An 18,959-nucleotide genomic window follows, 5' to 3' on the forward strand; every position below is an offset into this window, starting at 1 on the left:
ATGCTCACGCTCCTGCACACGGCGGCATGGAGGCGCTTCTTCCAGCGTGTGTCTGCCTGCAAACGCGGCCTGTGACGTACGCGATCACGTGGCATTTGGCGTCGCACCCCCCCTACTCGCTCGCGCATTTTTCTTTTTTTTTTTTTTTCGGCTGTTGTCTATAGGGTTCGGTGGAGGATCTGTAGGTTTTTCCGCTCCAGCCCCCTGAATTCACGCAGGACCAGGGGAAGCAGCGCGCTCGCGGATGTCTGCGGTCGCCTCGCGGCTTGCTCTGCGCCCTGGACGGATAAGGAACACGACCGAAATCGGCAGGTATTTCAAGCAGGAGACTCAAACTGAGCGAAACCGAACCGAAAAAAAAGTTCGTACTGCTCTCTATTCGTTTGCTAACTAGTAGCCGAGCGGACGACCAGCGCCGTGGCCTAACGCGTAACTCCTGCTACGTATAACGTCCTAACTTATCGTTTGAACTTTGTTCGCCTGGTCCATATTGTACAAAGTGTGTGTGTGTGTGTGTGTGTGTGTGTGTGTGTGTGTGTGTGTGTGTGTGTGTGTGTAAAACGGGAAAATAACAACAGCAAGAAGCTCGCGCTCCTGTCCCGGTAAAGGCAGATTTACATATGAACGTGTCCAGCCCGGGATATAAACGCTAGCTGAAAGCCGTTTAGATAGAGGGAGAGAGAGAGAGAAAGAGGGAGAGAATGTGAGCGCCTGAGCGCGTCTTCACTCCTCCGTCGAGATAAACAGCAGAATATGGCTCCCGGTGTCGACATGGCGTTCACGCTGGAGCTCCTCGGGCTCCCGGTTCGCCGGTTTAGTAGCAGGTGTCCGAGTCCGGCTTTATTCCGTCACCGGCTCGTGTTTCCTGACGCGCATGAACCGAGTAAACATCTCAGGAGTACTCGAGGAATGGCTGTGGAGCTCCTGTGATTTGGCCGTGATGTAGGCAGGTGACGCCTCTTCTCCCCTCCAGCACTCACTGCAGCACTGCGTTCAACTCTTCTCTTCTCTTCTCTTCTCTTCTCTTCTCTTCTCTTCTCTTCTCTTCTCTTCTCTTCTCCACCACGAACTTCATCCCTCTGTTCAGAGCATTATTTTTCCTTCAAGCCCATCAATTTTACACGACGAGGATGATGATGATGATGATGCTCTTTGGTCTGATCAGATGACTGGATGATGCCCTGGACATCATTCTAAGGTGAAATCGGTCCATACATTAAACGTCGTATAGGTTATAAGGTTTGGGAGTGTTTTATGACCTGTTTTTTTTAAAGCACAAATCCTCCAGATGCTGAGGAGAATAGTACAGATGTTGAGGTGGATCACTGCCACATGGACATGTCTACATGGGAAAGATTTTATAAAGGACAGAAAAGTGTGTGGAGGATGATGATGATGATAAGTGTTATCTTTAAGATCGAATCACCTCTTAAACACTCTTGGTGGAAGTTCAGAGCTCTGTGGCTGGAATTTGAAGGGTCTTTCTGGCCTTGAGAGAATCACAGCCGTGAAACAGAGAAACATCGTCGATTTTACGGAGTATAACATATCCTGCACAGCAAAGTCATCATGAAGTTTAGTGATTTCCCCCCTGTGATATTGGCGCAGTTTGGGTGTGAATTCAGTATTAAGTTTATGTTGCTGCACGAATGCTGGTTTGATGCATGAGCATGGAAAGCAGTCATTTCGGAGTAGTCTCGATCCAGGTGATTTATGAAGGTTACCTTGTGTATATTTGATTTAAGTTATAGACTATAAAAAGGCCTGGAGGTCAGCGAATACAAGTCAAAGTTCTGTGTGGAGTTTTTAGATTTTTGTAGAAAAACTTTTTTAACAGTAATCCAAAAATCAAGATTTAAAAACTATGGCTGCTTCTTCGTCCTATATAAATATCTAAACATTAGACTCTGATTCAGCTTCACTAGCTCTGGCACCAAATGCTTTTTGTGCCAGGTGACTGGCTGGATTCAAAATGGCTGCCTGCGTCGGTGCTAGAGTGCTGACGTCACTGAGGAGGCGGTTTTGCTGCCCAGGCCGTCGGTGACTAAGCGAGTAGAGGCGATGATGTCATAGCCGTGGGCCGGGCTCCTTTCAGAGCTGTGTTTTCTCTGCTTGCTGGTCGTGATGACTTCACTGAATGGAAAGGTTTATTGTGAGGGTGTCTTCTTGTCTGACTTAATTTATAATTAATCGCTACTGAAGTCTCTAAATATTCTACTGCTGTGTTCATCTCTGCAAAGAAAGTTTGATTACTTCAGCCATTAGGGTTCACTCTAGAAGATATTATTCACTCCTGCCCTCTGACGTGTTCATGTCATGGACATAAAGGAGAGCAACAAGTTCTCATCCAGCATGCGTTGAACATTTTATGGTAGGTGTCAAATTGATGGTTGATGTTTTTGGAGTTTGTGGAATAACACGGCATCCCACTTTGGAGCTGCAGTGTTTCATGTAACACGAATGTAACAACATTTTTTATGTAGTATTGTGTTTGTGTTACTTGCGGTTATGTTATAATGTTGTATTAGGTACGAATACACAACCGGCGATCTGGGAGTATTTCTCTTTATACAATCTCCTATTGCTTCTGGTGTCCCCTGATATCTTCCCTTCCTGGAACTTCTCACTTTCTACTGGTTCTAAGGAGCAGTTGTTTAGCACTGGTTCTGTGGTCTGTCTGTGATTTTTGTTGCTGTTAAGTAGGAACACTTTTTCCTAATACTGTGTAGTTTGTTTCTGATGTAGATGAGCATCTTTGAGGCGTAATTGTGTATCAAAACAGCACCTTCACGTCCTAAACCAACCATTTATAAATGAATAAATGAATAAATATATATAATAAATTGTGAGTGGAACGTTTAACATCTTAAAAACAATTATAACATATTTATAACATTATATGATACATCTATAAACATGTATAACATTATTTGTAACATATTTATATCATACAAATATGTACTTAAGGATTTTGTTGTTGATTGTTACAGTGATATTAAACGCTGAGACCAAAAATGGATTCAGGTCTAAATATCATCATAAGATATGTTGTAGTTTTCACCATGTTCAAATGAATGTTCCTGCCTATTTCCTGTGAAACGCTCACTTTAGTTATTCCTCTCGTTGTAGTGTCTTTATACTGTAGATTAGTTTTTAATACACTTATGCCGTGGAGAAGTGGGAGCAGTTTATTCATGGTAATAAGCAAATATTTGTTTGACGTATCAGTTGATTGCTTTTGGCAATATATTTGTTTTTTTTCCCCAAACAAAAATATTTGTTTTCCCAAAGACATTTATATACAAGGCGTGTGCGCTGCTACTAAGCATATTATTAAGGCATCTGTTGTCATTCTGTTCGCTGCCAGATTCGATGTCTTCATTATGATAATTGATCTTCAATTGCATATTTTAAGAGAAAGGAAAAAAAAACAGATGGTCAAGAGTCGACAGTTTGGCGCATCGTAGCCGTTTTCATTCATTCTTTCCCGTCACGTGAGCAAAATGACGTGGGAGTTCGAAGCGAGCAATTTACATTGAAGCTCCAGCACGCTGTTTTTTCATGATGGGGACAACAGTGTGTCTTTTTTGTTTAATCAGCCTTTAGATCATGTCTCGTTAGGGGGTTAGACCATTTGTACAGATTTACTGTTTGCAAATGACGATTGGATTCAATGTATCTTTGGGTTTATGAGAATTTTTATTGAAAAATTTACAGTCCAAATGCTCACGGGTGATTTCTTCGGACTTGAAATGAATACAGCTTAATTACAAGGTCATTTTAAGCCCAGAGGAGTCAAACAGGCAGAGCGCTTACTACCATTCTTCATAAAATATGTAATATTACTATCAGTGATACTTGTTCTCTGGCTTCTTGTTTGGATTAATGCCTTTGATTGTAAAATACTTTTCTGCTCAGTGTACTTAAGTGAGCAGAGTATTTTGCCAAAGCACAACACTAAGTCAGTACAGGACCAGTATATATACTTTATGTTTTCTTGTATTTGTTTTTTATTTAATTTTTTGTAACCAGGCCGCAGACAGAAGCTTGTGAATGCCAGTCATGTTTTTCCTGATGTGCACATAGCACCAGCTTCTGCTTATAGTTCTGCATGAGGCCTGCCAGTTTCCACTGTGTGATTTTGATGTCGGTTCTCAAGCAGTCCTGTTTCATAAAGACGTTATGCCTTTTGTTGACTTTGATTGATTTTCAGCCTTTCTGACCTCAGGCTACAGTTACAATAGCTTTTATTTAAACCCCCAACAATGCACAGTTATGGCAAATTATAAAGACTTACTACATGGGGAAATAACATAATAGTGTTTTACGAACTGCTCATTGCGATTATGTTCTCTGTCAACTCCATGGAAAGAGAGGGAAGTGATGACCTGCTGGAAAGTGCAAGAATGTTACATACTTTTAATTTATTTTATTAAAATGTCTAAACTTGGAGTATTTTGATGAACTGTAAATGTGTAGATGTCGGACACTGAATCTTAAACACGTAAATGTGGGTTTACAGTAGAAGAACAGCAGCGGAGAAGCAAAAACCTTCTGGACCTGTTCTAGATCACAGACCCTGTTCCGAGAGGAGGTCGTTCTCCGACTGTCTAATTTAAAAGCGTTTGCTCAACATTACAGGCTCAACACTATAGGTACACACCTTTTATATCAACCCCCATTTACAATGCCAAATCTGGGTAGTGTCAAGATGTGTGTTCGAGCAGGTGTGTTAACTCAAGAGTGGTCTCACTGACACCATGCTGGTAAAACAGCTGCGAATAAACAGGTATATGTCACGTCTAGCAGGATCTTGCTCCCAATTAAATTATTCTTTGGCGGTGTTTTCTGGAACGAAGCCGCTTGGTGTCAGTACAATACACACACATTAGTGATGGTAAGATTCATCGAGTCGCATCGGTGAATCGGCATAAAGGTTAACGGTGCGATGCAATCACTTTTAAAGAGTGTGCTGGCATTTGTATCGCCTTTGTATAACAGATTTGCATAAAAAAATAGTTTTATTTATATATAATTAATAGAAGATGCTTTATACTTTTGTTATTTAGAAATATAAAAAAAAAAAAAAAAATATATATATATATATACGTTCTCTCAGCACCACTACCGCTACGTGAACATGATGTATCACAACACTACGGAGACGAGGGTTGTCCTGAGAGTCACATAGAATACAGATTAACATGGCAGAGGTAGAGCTGTAACTTTCTGCACACAGAACAGGAAAAGGACATCTGGTTTAATTTAATCTTTTTTTTTCGCACGTCAAAAGGCACGGCATTGTAACAGCGTGAATCGTATCGCATCGGTAGCTGCCTCATATGTATCTTTACTGTATCGCATTATTGGCTATGCATCGAGATGCGACTCGCATATATATAATATACTTAATTTAGTGGATTAACATCCACTCAAGGCTATGAGGTAACTGAGGATGTTTAACTTGAGCAGTTGGCGAGCCAGAAAAGCACAGGCATGTTGGATTTTACACTTTAAGGTTAAAATTAAACTTTAATCAAACTCAAAACGGACCCTGTTTGATGATTATCTTTCAAAGTTCAAACCTCTTTGAAAAGCGCTGTACAAGTCATGGCAAGATGTGTCTCGTGTTGTAAGATCGAATCCACTGCTCTAAATATACCAAACGGTCATATAGATACAGCAGGATACGATGATTCTGGAAATATCAACTAATTAATAGAGCATTTATAGCACATTTATATCACATGCACAGTGATGTATTCAATATGTGTAAAATGGTATATATTTTTTTAAAAACAAGTCTAATCTTTCATTCAGTCCAGTTTTGGTCACAGGAAATTTTACATTATGACGGCATCGGCGCGCTGGCCAGAAACACAGAAGACCATTCTCTATGCTCAGACATCTGGTTGTGATTTCCTTTTTTTCCCCTCCGAGTCCTGCAATTGGATGTTTTCTGTATCAGTCACTCAGGTACATTACTGACCTTCTCACACTATGTACCTGCTTTGTGCCACCACTGAAACCTGTTCCTTGAGTTTTGTGTGACGTGTTTTAATAGGCTTATTTGTTAAACACACGTTTTCTCATGCTCTCATATTTTTGGGAAGGGACAAGTTATTTAAACAAATCCAAGGAAGAAGTCTTGTATGGTTCTATATGTACTTTTACATAGAGACATACTGGAGAAATAAATTAAACACACCAGCCTGTAATCTGACAGATGATGGTCTTTATTTTGCTTTACGTTCGACATTTGTCCTGCTTATAGCCTTTTAGTGTAGTTTCTAAGACATGAGAGATATAAATGTGTGGACGTGGTATGATTCAAGGGTTTCGATGCTGTGACTCAGCCTCACAGTTGGATGACAGTGAAGATGAATACCACTGTGGTCTTCCAAGCCCTGAGCAGGACAAAGAGAGAGCGACGGCATACATGTCTGGATCTGTAGTGCAAACAAGAGCAGTGATTTCAGCATCGGGCTCAATTCAGAAACAACCTTAACACGTGTAAGCTGAGTGATGATTATTTGAACATGATTTGTAAACATTTGATTTGTCTTTAGTGCTCCTTTATCTCACATTGTGTAGGAGTGGAACCTCTCTGAAGCGACTGTGTTGTAATGCTCTATTCGCTGCTGTCTATGCAACACGCATCAACGTATTTCCACTGTGAACTTCTTGGTGTTTTATTTCCATTTAAAAATAAGTGCCTTCCTGTGCCGTTTTTCTGCCCATCTGCTGTGCAGGCTGTGTTGAGTGAGGTGACCCACGAGTCAGAGATACACAGGAGCGACCTCTAATCATTATTAATATTCATTAATAACATCTAGACCTTCTGTAGTACAGCTGATGTATCTAATTATTATCGGGTACAGAGTATGAGAAACAAGAGGATCAACTATTTAACTTAATTCCACTACAGTCCATACTGGTGCACAGTAACTATGGATTTGTGTCTTTTTCAGGAATCTGTACTTGTTTCCTGCACTACATTTTAATGCATGACATTGTTCTTTTTTTTTTACACCACTACATGCCGTTCCTCGCTACTTTGAAGTGAATATGTAAAATGCATTAGAAAAAGAAGCGGTGTTGAGAGCACAAGCGTAACCCCGGCGGTCGGTTCTGCTGAGAGTGTGTGTGGAGTAAGACTTCTCTCATTGTGTGTGTCTCTCCTTAAAAAGGTCTGATGTGCAGGAGAATAGAACATTGAATTGCATCAATTATTCAGATAGAGTTCTTATACATCACACTTTCACTTTTCATTCCAACGTGAGTACCTTTGTACATTTATTCAAGTAAAAATATAAAAGGAGGGGCTTTTTACTGGGCTCCGAATTTAGCAGTTAAGCATTTTAGTACAGTTACTTAGGTACAGTACTGCACTTTGTCCTTCACTGCTGCTTCCTTCTGTGACTGTGGAGTGAAGTAGGGCTGCAACTATTTTACTAATCGAATATTCTATAGATTTTTCCATTGATTAAAGAGCAACACTGAATATACAAGAGAAAATAAGATAGCGTTCTTAAAATGAACCATTACATTTTTTCCTTCAATATTTGTTAAAATGTTACAAATGTAAATTTTTATTGCTGAAATGGCATACAAAAATATCTGTGAAAACTAAACCTATTTAATTGCCATATTACATCAAAATGCAAATACAAAAATATATTTTTAAAAGTTCATAAATAAAAATATAAAAATAAATTTCAAATTAGTTTAAAAACGGTAACCACACTTTCTAGCGTTTTCTTTGTCCTGAATCTTCTCCTCGCCCCTCGCTGTTTTCTCTCTGTTCCTCCATTTTCATTCTGCAGCGTCTCCTGTGTTGTTTGGAAGCGTGTTTCTGCCTCATAAAAAAAAGTTTGCCCAATTCTGCCTTTGCGGCTTTAGTTCTCATAAACATCCAACGTTTAATTTTTTTAATCGAGTTACTCGATGAATTGTATCAGCCCTAAAATTAAATCGGCTACAGTCAATAGAATCACATGGTATTAAACTAAGCCTCAGATCTCTGGAGAAAACCTTTAACAATCAGCTCTGGAGGAGACGGAACAAGACAGATGAAGAAAATAAAGTCGCAACTGCGAGAAAAAAAAAGTCAGAATTGCGAGAAATAAACGGAATTTCCAGAAAAACAAAAGTTGGGATAAGGCAAACTTTTTGTGTGTGGTGGAAACGGGATCATTTCACACTAAAACATAAAGAAAACACCTTACAGCAGTCGTGGGCCATGCATTTGGTACCTGGGCCTTCAGTGGAGACTTACCCGACTTAATCCACATCTTAATACCACCACTATCACGTCGCAATTATAAAACCATCAATACAATACAAAAACGCAATATAGCAATGTTTGGCATTACAGAGAGAGAGGCATTTCAGGATGAATACCATTTTATTAAAGCGAGAAACTCAGTTAGGACTCCAAACTTCTACCTCTCTAGTTCAGAGTTGGGTTGGCCGACCTCCTCACGATGTCTAGCTTTTCTTCAAAATGGATTTTTAAGTATGTCTGAGACCAAATCAATTTTCTCTTCCTCCGTAGGTGTAAAAAGGTCTAACTCAGATGTATTAATGTGTCAAGAGCTACACACGTGTTTTGCCAGTCGAAAAAAAAAAAAATGCTAAAAAAAAAGCTAGCTGCCCTTTGAGGCGAATATGAAATCTGATTGGTTAAAGAAACAGACCCGTTGCTAATAGAGACTAAGGTAAAAAGGCCAGCAGTACTGATTGTGAAGGCCCTGGGTAGATTAGATTGACATGGCAGCACATAGAGGCTGAAATCTGATTGGACAAAAAAATCTAACATGCACATACACGTACTGGAAGCAGTGCCGCCAAGAGAAACACTACAAAATGAAGAAAATAAACTTGGGAATAAATGAATACAATTTTATGGAACAAATATTCAAGTTTAGATTGTAAATGTAGGTCAGTGCTTTTGATAGTGTTTAGGACAGCAGAGAAGACTTTTCTGGCCCTGACGGCCCACCCCTGCCTTACAGTGTGTTAGCTTTTTTTTGTATTTTGAAATGTAGTTTTCCATTTTTATTTATGGGTTTAGTTTTCACAGATATTCCTGTCTGCAACTTCAGCAATAAAAATTTAATTTTCTCTAAAAAGGAAACAAATGACGTTCATTTTAAGAGATCCGCCTTATTTTCTCCTGTATAATAAAGAAAAAGTACCTCCTATCTGATTTATTTAATTTTCAATGTGTAAAGCTTTAAATGGGTCAAGCTGCCCAATTGGCAAAAAAAAAAAAAAAGTCAGCTGTTCATGAAAATGTGAATCGCATCTGCGATTGTTGTGGAGATGCACATCCATAGTAGGCATGGTCATAAAGCAGTTTTCCCAAACTTTCAGATGTAGATTCAAAGCGAGCAAGTCAGATGTGACAGTGGCAACAACAGAAATGGCATGATGGAGATCCCTTGAGACAAACCACACTCGGAGGAACCCTATCTTCTTCTGAGTCATGCACTGGGAGTAAGATTTATAATTGTTTATAGTTTATGCAGTATATATTATATTATATAAATATATATAAATACCCCTGGGTGACGATGAATCGTGTGATTATGAATCATTACAGTACACAGCTGTAACAGAGTAAAGATCTGAGTGTGCTGAGTGTGTCGAATAGAAATTCAGTGAGAGCAGATTGTGAATAAGACTCTCGGGATAAAGTGTTTATGATTACAGCAGCAGTTCTTAGGGACAAGTCTGCTTGTATCCAGGTGAGATTATCCCCCGAAGCAAGGATGTGATGCAGCGTATGCAGTGTGTAAGCTGTTCGGGATGTGTAGTCTTCCATGTGTGACCATCCACTACAGCAGAAAGGGAGCAGAAATGACTGTGATCAGATTCAGTATGATATAGTAGGACCTGCTCGTTTTGTAGTATCACAGGAAATGGTTCTGTTGTTAAAGGTGTTCATTGTGTTGATGCTCGGGTTAAATTAAAATAAAGTCCGGCCCGTGATTATTAGAAGTAATGGCTTGGAACAGCTGAAATGATTGCACGTTGTATGTTGTTACTTGGGATGAGGCGATATGACTATAGGATGGCGCTATGGAGGTGGTATTTGTGTATCAGAAAGGGCTGTTGCTCTGTGGGCTGTTGCAAAATGACATCTAAACCATGGCTGTGACTAAATACATGCTTTAATTTTCTGCACACGTTAGGTCGATTGCCCAGCGCATGTTTTTACGTGGTTCATACCGCAATTTTTGGTAAAGCCCAACAGATGGTCAAGGCTCATGACAGGATGCTGAAGCATGCGGCCAAAGAATGGGGTTTGATCAGTTTTTTTGGTAGGTGATTTGTTTGCTTCTAACTAATATCAGCAGCGGGTCTACAGGGTGTTAGCAGGTCGTTGCAGGTCTGTGGATCAGTAGTTTCTGGACTGTGTAAATGGTGTATATACAACTGCTCTGTGTGGATTTTAACCCGCAAAAATTGCCTCGGCCAAAAATAGGAATGCGGAATAATGCGGATCCTCATCTGGACCTCTGGTGAGAAAACCCTCCCACCCTCGTGCCTAGGGCCGTTTCCATGGCAACCCAGGAGGCCTCTCTTGTTTTTTTTTTTTACAAGCCTGGTCTCACCCCCATTCCCCCCCCCAAAAAAAAAAAAAAAAAAAAAAAGGAAACCTGGGCAGACTTAAAATTCTGAAGGCTGTCTACATAAAAGTTCATATTTAAAGTTCAAGGGTTCAGGTTAAATTTCAAGTATTTCACAGAGCTAGTCCAGAGCTTTGTCAAACCTTCTGAGTTAGAACTGTGACGTCATTAGAACCTGGGCATCTGCCACTTTGGAAGACATTTCACTCTATAGCCCAAGCATGAAAACTCTAACAAACTTGTACAGTTCTGTCTTCTTGTTTGAGCAGCTCTGCATCCAAAGCAAGTTTCCGTGCAGTGCTGCAGGGTTTCTAGGCCCCATCTGATGAGATTTAAATTAAATCTGCCTCAATCCCACATTCAGCCCCTTTCCCTGCTGCACTGCACAGTATTAACAAGACGCTGTCTCCGCCTCCTCACACAGCACTAACACAGTTACGTCCTCCCATGGAAGGATGCAGCTCAGCCAGCGGAAAGGCACACAATGCTCATCTTCCTCTCGCTGGTGCTCCCTGCCACCTCTGCATAACATACGTCTCAGTCACGTTTCATTCAACCGCTTGTCAAATACGCGTATTAAAAGAGGCAGTGGAGAGGAAGCAGTGTTATAGTACAGCGAGATGTATGCCTGCTCTTGTGCACACAGTTTGCACTCGTGTCGAGATTTTGTCATTAATTTCAAGTATTATTTTTGTTCTTCCCTGTGTGACAGGAAAGGAGGACGTTATTTTAAAACTGCAGCATCCTAAGCCCCCTTATGTACATTTTGATTAATATCTGGAGGTATCAAATATTTAGATAAAAAAAAGATTTTTTGAAAAAAAATTCCTATGACCCAGGGTGGCTTTTTTTTTTTAGAGCTCTATGTATAAATTACGACCAAATCCTCTGATAAAATAAATGTCTTGTATAAGTTCATGTTTATTTACTACCTTAAACAAATAAGAAGAACTGGTACCCCTTACGTGCTCCTGGTTGGTTTTGCTGGAGTTAGTTGAGGTTGAGATACGAGAGGACTGTGGCTCATGCATATTTCATCACTCTCCACTGTACTGAGACACTGAGGTCAGTGCAAGCCTGAGGAAGATTAACACAAGATAACCAATCAGACATGAGAGAAGATATTTCCTACCTCAGGCAATTGCATCTATTTCCACCCTAATTAAAGGCTTCTTAATCCGCTGCTGTGATGTATCACAAGCGCATGTCACTCTCTTAAAGCAGTTGCTATAACTACAACATGAAAATAAGGCCTGCCTCAATTTTTAATGAAGTCCTGCTCGGACTCTGACAGGACCGACCCGCTACGAATCAAGAACGTCTCTGCAGCTCGAGTACTGAGTACTGCCCTTTCTCCACCCGGCAGTAACGCGAACTAAAAGAAAAAGTCCAAAAGATTTCCATTTCCACATCGGCACCATTTTTACGTTTTTAGGTACCGCTTTCTCTTAAAAGGAGAAATTCCTGACAATTCCGCATATCGAGGGAGCGAATGAATGCATAAAGGATGAACGGAATAAATTCACTTATGAATAAATAAATTGAATGAATAAATGAATAAATATTTTGTGTGTTTCTTAAATGACGGCATTTGTTAAAGAATTCTGAAAGAAGTAGAACAGTTAAGTACAAAATATCTTTAATATTAACACACAGACACACACACACACACACACACACACTGTATTACCCAAACGGCGTTTTATTTCGAATTGTGTAGGAAAAAGCAAACTGTTCATGTTCACAAATGTAAACAATAAACAGCGTTAATAAAAGGTGTCTAGCAATTTCATGTTTCGCGTTTCTTCCCCCGAAATTAAACCGATCTGTGATTCAAAAACCGAGATACGAACCAAAGCGCGTGTACCTTTACACCCCTAATACCTTCAGATAAAGTAGACTGTTTATAGTAAGTGGTTTTGTTTACCTCAGTTTTTTGTTTTAGTTGTTTGCTTTTTCTTTGTGAGCCAATTGTTTTCTGTAAAAGAAAAGTGTCCAGCAGGAAATGTGTAATTAAGCCTGAGATAATAGCTCCACTGTGCAAGTGAACAATTGCGAAACAACACAGGTTTGTTAGGAGGTGGTGTCTGTCGACAGACATGGTGACTGGCTTCACATGTTACAGTGGAATCACTTACACATTCACATTAGCTAGATGATTTAATAGGGTGGAAAATGCACATGAAAAACTTTGAGAACTATATATATATATATATATATATATGCTTTATAATTGTTCATTAAAAACTGATAATGTCTAAACATGATATTGGCTAAATAAATCATTTGTTTTTGTATTAAAAAGCTGTTGTATTCAAGAGGCATTGTTTTCTTCTTCTGCATTCATTTAGATCGTATGGCCAGCGATGAAGTCTCATGAAGTCAGAAGATCCTCGTTCAGCATTTACTAACAGTCCCTCATCAAGGTTGCACAGTTCCACAGTAGGTCATGGCAAGTCGAAGGAAATCTACCACGCCTTGTATGATTCGGCCAAATGACTTGATGGACCAGGATACAGATGACGGTGCGGACAGTGCAGTGGAGAACGGATCATGTGTTTCTGCCAGTGAGAACTGGACTGAGAAAAAGAACGTTGTACGCAGTATACCATCGATAAGTGATCCAGAAAAACCAGAGGCAGAAATTCGCCCACAGAAAAAGGTGCAGGGAGGCTATGAGTGCAAATATTGTACTTTCTCCACACAGAACCTTAATGAATTCAAAGAACATGTCGATTCCACCCATCCTAATGTCATCCTCAACCCTCTGTATCTCTGTGCTGTCTGCAACTTCAACACGAAAAAGTTTGACACCCTGACTGAACACAACGAAAAATTCCATCCTGGAGAGAGCAATTTCAAGTTTAAAAGGATAAAACTGAACAATCAGACCGTCCTGGAACAGACGATTGAGGGTTCCAACTGTGCCGCCATTTATGATGTTCGGAGTCCTCAATCAGCAGAGGACCTTTCCCCGTCAAGCAAATCCATGGCGCTAAAGAAACCAAAAACTGATTGCAAACGCACTCTGGGAGACTGTCAAATAGAAAAACTTACCCCAGAGTTATCCAAAAAACAGATCACTGCAGTAAATGTGAATGGAACAGTAATAATCCCAGATGCAACACTCAAAGACGGTCTCTCGCACATAATGCCGTCCTTGCAGCGGCCACCTAACTACAGTTTAGTGCCAAAAATTGCTGTACCTCTAAACACATTGAAATACAATACGTCCCTAGACGGAAACCTAACTCTCATTACTTCCTTTAATAAGTTTCCATATCCCACGCAAGCTGAGCTCTCATGGCTCACTGCAGCTTCGAAACACCCAGAAGAACAAATCAAAGTATGGTTTACAACTCAACGGCTAAAGCAAGGCATCAGCTGGTCTCCAGAGGAGGTTGAAGAAGCGCGCAAGAAAATGTTCAATGGAACAATTCAGCCTGTTCAACAAGCATTCACTGTCTTACCTGCCCAGTTGACCCAATCCACAAAAGCTTCTCAATCCTTTATACAGACTGTCCCTTGCCAAGTTCTTGGACAGTCCGCCTTGGTGTTGACACCAGTCACCAACGGGTCCAATGCAGCTTCTGGTCCTCTTGCACTAACAGTTTCAAATCAGGCCATACAGGCTGTTAAGAGGCCCCTCATGTCCCCGGTTGCTTCACCAGAGGTAAAGAGGCCTTCAATAATACAAACAGTTCAGACTACTAATAAATCGACATCTCCTACACCCAGTTTTTCTTTAGATTGCAAAAAAACACCAGGTCAGATTAAAGAGCTGATAGCCAGCTATACTCAGTGCCAGTTTCCCGATGATGAAGAAGTGTATCGCCTTATAGAGGTGACTGGCCTTTCCTGGGGAGAAATTAAAAAGTGGTTTAGCGATCAGCGTCTTGGAAACCATAAGACCGTGCTGCCATTAAGGGCCGACCTTCCACTGAAGGAAAACCAGCCTCAGAAACCTGTGGCCACTAAGTTTCCGCTTCTGGAATGGGTAAAGGGAAAATCTTCCGAGCAAATGAAAATGCTCGAGGAGTGTTTTAAGAGGACAAGCTTTCCTTCACAGGCTGAGATCGAAAACCTTGCAAATGACACTAAAATTTCCCAAACGGAGATTGACGGCTGGTTCACGGAGCGCCGTGCTCTAAGAGACAGCCTTGAGCTAGCCTTGCTCAACTCCATGGGCTTTAAAAGACTGGACAGAGGGGCTCTGAACGGGAAACATGAGCAGGAAGGTCGGTCAAGGTCTTCTCCCCTTCCTCTTCAAACTTCTGTTTGCTCTGAAATTGACAGCAAATCTCTTAGTCTTTTAAAGAAGATTTTCTCAAAGACACAGTGGCCATCACCGGAGGAGTACAGTGAACTGGAACTACAGACAGGGCTGCCTCGCACGGACATCGTGCGCTGGTTTAAGAATAACCGATCTGCTCTAAGAAACGGAACCTTGGACTGGATGGCGCAGTATGAGAATCTGAGCAACAAAAAACACAACGGGCAGAGCAGCTTGCTGAGCCCAGAACCAACCCAGGGTGTTCTACAGCGAAATTTCCCAGAGGCAAAGCTACTAAACCTGGAGGATGATGACAAGCTGGCTGAGCGCTCGAAACTCGTAAGTCAGGACATAGTTAATTGGGTTACCAGTAAGCTAGGTCAAAACATGCAGGACATTAGTAGGAGCAAGGACCAACATGGACTGGTGACGGTGGACAGTGGGAGATGGGTAAAAGTTTCCATGCCTGCTGAGAATGAAAGAAGAGACTCAGAGGCACGAAAAATGGCCACTGACCTTGAAGTCCTGACCACAGAGCACACAGTAACAGGATGAACTAAGAAAGGTAGGTCCAGTATTGCAATGCATCGTCAGCTATTTCCATTGTATTTTAGGATTCCACATGTTACACTCATTTACCAATTCCTTTTTGTTTGTTTGTTTCGGAATAGTATAACCACATTGCCTCGTTAAATATTTGCTTCACACGTTTTTTCGAATGCTCATATTTTATTATTAAATTTCTCTTTGTATAATGACTCAAATCTGGGAATCTGATTACTCAGTTCATTTAGCATTCGAGGAATGTAATTGCTACAGTCTTGCTACAGGCTTGGGGCTACAGGCTTGGGACTACAACCAGCATGGAAATTTCACTGAACAACACCTTAACAATGATAAAACTATAATGGATGGACATTCTGTGCCAAGTTTTTTTCCTCGCCACTTCACCACCAGCTCGCTCATTAGGCACGAAACTTTTAGTCACCCAATTTTATAATGTTTATCTCTGTGAAGCTGCTTCGGGACACTGTGCTGTTAAAGCGCTATACGAATCAAATGGAATTGAACTGAATAGTGTTGGTCGACCTTTAACCTCGCACCACATATTTGCCAGCTTAATAGTTCAGAGAAAAATCAGCAGCCTTTCAGGTGACTGTAGGTGAGATGACGGCTGACTACATATGTAGCTAACAGTGTATAGGTAGTTATACAGCTTGGTATTATAAACCGTACACACAGAGGTGGACAAACGATTATTTCATTCGTTTTGCTAAGCTACAAATTGAAATGCATGTGCTACCCGGTTACGTTATACTTTAAAATACTGCAAACTAGACTAAAAAGTGGCAAGTAACGTTATTTAACTCAAAAGCATGCCTTTGATTGGCCACAGCCACTGTCCTTTCCTTTCCTTGAATTGTCTGCTGATTTTTTTAGCCCTCATTGAAAAGGCAGAAATTGTTTAGCAGGTAACGTTTAATCTTTGAGCTGCAGCGTTCTCAACCTCATGTTCTGCTTGACCGAGGGATGTGAAGTGCAAGTGTTGTGCTAGTATTTGCTTGTGCTCAGTTTTCTCACATTTCATATTTTGGATTCCGGAAAGGTATCTTACTCACACGGTGTCCTTGTTTCATGTGTGTAGTGCAGCAGGTGCTGGGATTTGGGGAAGAGTAGCACCACAGCATTCATGAGACATACACCGATCAGGCAGAACATTATGAGTGGTGAAGTGAAGAACACTGATTATATTTTCTTCATGGCACCTGTTAGTGGGTTGGATATTATTAGGCAGCAAATTAACATTTTGTCCTCAAAGTCGAACGTGTTAGAAGCAGGAAAAATGGGCAAGCCTAAGGATTTCGGCGAGGACCAGATTGTGGCGTCTAGACGACTGAGCTCTTGTGGGATGTTTCTGGTCTGCAGTGGTCAGTATCTATCAAAAGTGTTCTGCTGAAGAACTGCTGAAAACATTCATGCTGTTGATGCTCAAAGGGTCACAACTGTTTTGGCAGCAAAAAGAGGGACCAACACAATATTAGTCAGGTGGTCATAATGTTATGCCTGGACTGAGTAAATGGACTGATTGGTGTGTGTATTTTTTGTTTTTTGCATCTTTTGTAAAAAATCAAAGAAGGACTTTTGTGAAGGAAAAAGACTCCAGGTTATATTAACAGCCTACTGAAGCCTGTGTACAACTGATACTTTTATTAACGCTAATAATCTGCTTATGTCAGGTGCCCAAGCTAGCAGTCTGCCCCTGCCCCAAATGTGCTTCATTTAAGAAAATTCCCATATTTATGAATATTTTCTATTCCATTCAGTTTTATTTGTATAGCACTTTTAACAATGGATATTCTCACTGAGCAGCTTTACAGAAATAAACAGATTAATAATATCAATTTTACATTAATAAACGAGTCTCTATAAATGAATCTCCAGTAAGCAAAATAGTGGCGACAGTGGTGCAGAAAAACTCCTTCAGACGATTTTTTAGGAAGAAACCTTGAGAGGAAAGGGAACCTATAATCATTCGGGTCATTCATTCCATTTGATTCTCAACCTGACCAGCAATTAGGTGAATTAAGTATGTAAAGCAATTAGTCAGAGCTGCTATGAACATGATTCTATATTCCTGTAATGTGTGTATGTATTTACCATCCAAGTGATCTAAACCATCATCATCATCATGGCCACGTAGTACCTCTGTTAAAACTGTGACGTGTGTTTGTTTTTCATTTCAGGACAGAGACAAAGGCTGCTATGAGTAACCCTGTGGGAAGGAATATAATTGCGTTGACATACTTGGAACCAATGATCTCATGCCTGGACTCTGAGCTCATCAGAGCGATAGAAGGACTGAGAGTGTGTGTGAGCACTGACCATGGAGTGCCAAAGTCAGACTGCTATGCTACTATAATTTTTTTTGTTCTTTTTTAGCAGAAGAGCCCATGTAAATATGTTTTTGACAGATTTGTAAAAAAAATTTTCTGAAAATGAGTTTTGTTACATTTCTAATACTGTAGACGTCCCCAAGCCATTTTGCTTAACGCTCCTGACGGACCGTTCGGCTTTCTCCTTGTGAAAAGGACACAGTAAACCGGTTGACCTGCTGATAAACCCGGTCACTGGAGGCACTTAATATTTGAAGTGGATAAAGACAAGCGGTGCTCGTTTTAATCTCAATCCTCATACTAAAATGAAAATACGGACTTGATTTGGACCACAGAAGCATCGCCTGCACACAACCCATAGAATCCGAATCGAAATCAATGCAGCGATGCACAAGACATGTTTATTTGTAGTTCGTCGTCGCAATATTACTTTTACAGAAGAATTGCATTTTTTCCTTTCTGCGTATCAGACAGTTCCATTTCACCGTCTCCGCTGTGGTCTGCTTTAAGCTAGCTCAGTGTATTCTCATCCCTCCTGCCACTCTTCTCATGTTCAGACATGTATCAGGAATACTGTATTGGGTATCAAGAATCATGCTTGCTCTTTCTTTAAAACAGTCTGCTGTAACTCAATAAAACAAGCGAATGACAAACATTTTCTTTGTCGTTAAATAGAACACTACAGATGTCTACAGTGGTGTAATCATTCAATTCAATTCAATTCATTTTTATTTGTATAGCGCTTTTAACAATGAACATTGTCTCAAAGCAGCTTTACACAGATAATGCGGTGATTAAAAATGAATATGTGCTTTATGAGTAAGTTTGTCCCTGATGAGCAAGCCGGTGGCGACTGGCGACTGTGGCAAGGAAAAACTCCCCGAGATGGCATAAGGAAGAAACCTTGAGAGGAACCAGACTCAAGAGGGAACCCATCCTCATCTGGGTTACACCGAATGTCCATTTGTGGCGGGTATACAATGTTGCGGGGTGCAGTGATGATGATCAAAAGCGAAGTGTATTTCTGAGTCAGTGTAGGAGACTGTTGACATCAGTGTAGGAGACTGTTGACATCCAATCCAGGCAGGCCTGGATGAAGTGGGAAGATCCACGGGGGGGAGAGGGGCAGGAACAGTGGTCACTGGAGCCTCAGGA

The 18,959-nt window shown here is 40.7% G+C and overlaps 1 protein-coding gene across 6 annotated transcripts in view; it reads left to right on the forward strand.

Annotated features, from left to right (window-relative positions):
- The window catches only part of zhx2a (zinc fingers and homeoboxes 2a), a 20,087-nt gene continuing 1,128 nt past the window's right edge, over positions 1–18,959 (forward strand). The window contains exons 1-3 of one of the 6 annotated variants that reach the window (XR_014532711.1): positions 1–312; positions 12,989–15,475; positions 17,655–18,503. Coding sequence is in view for 1 of the 6 variants with exons in the window: in XM_083536716.1 (XP_083392842.1) it covers positions 13,087–15,465 (2,379 nt within the window). In the remaining 5 variants the exon portion in view is untranslated. Of the gene's footprint in view, positions 313–546; positions 951–1,016; positions 1,199–2,218; positions 2,372–12,988; positions 15,476–17,654; positions 18,504–18,959 lie in introns of those variants that run through there. The other 5 variants (XR_014532712.1, XR_014532713.1, XR_014532714.1 and 2 more) reach the window with 5 other exon arrangements.

This window comes from Silurus aristotelis, assembly GCF_946808225.1.
Source record: "Silurus aristotelis genome assembly, chromosome: 1".
In the NCBI taxonomy this organism is placed as follows: Eukaryota; Metazoa; Chordata; class Actinopteri; order Siluriformes; family Siluridae; genus Silurus; species Silurus aristotelis.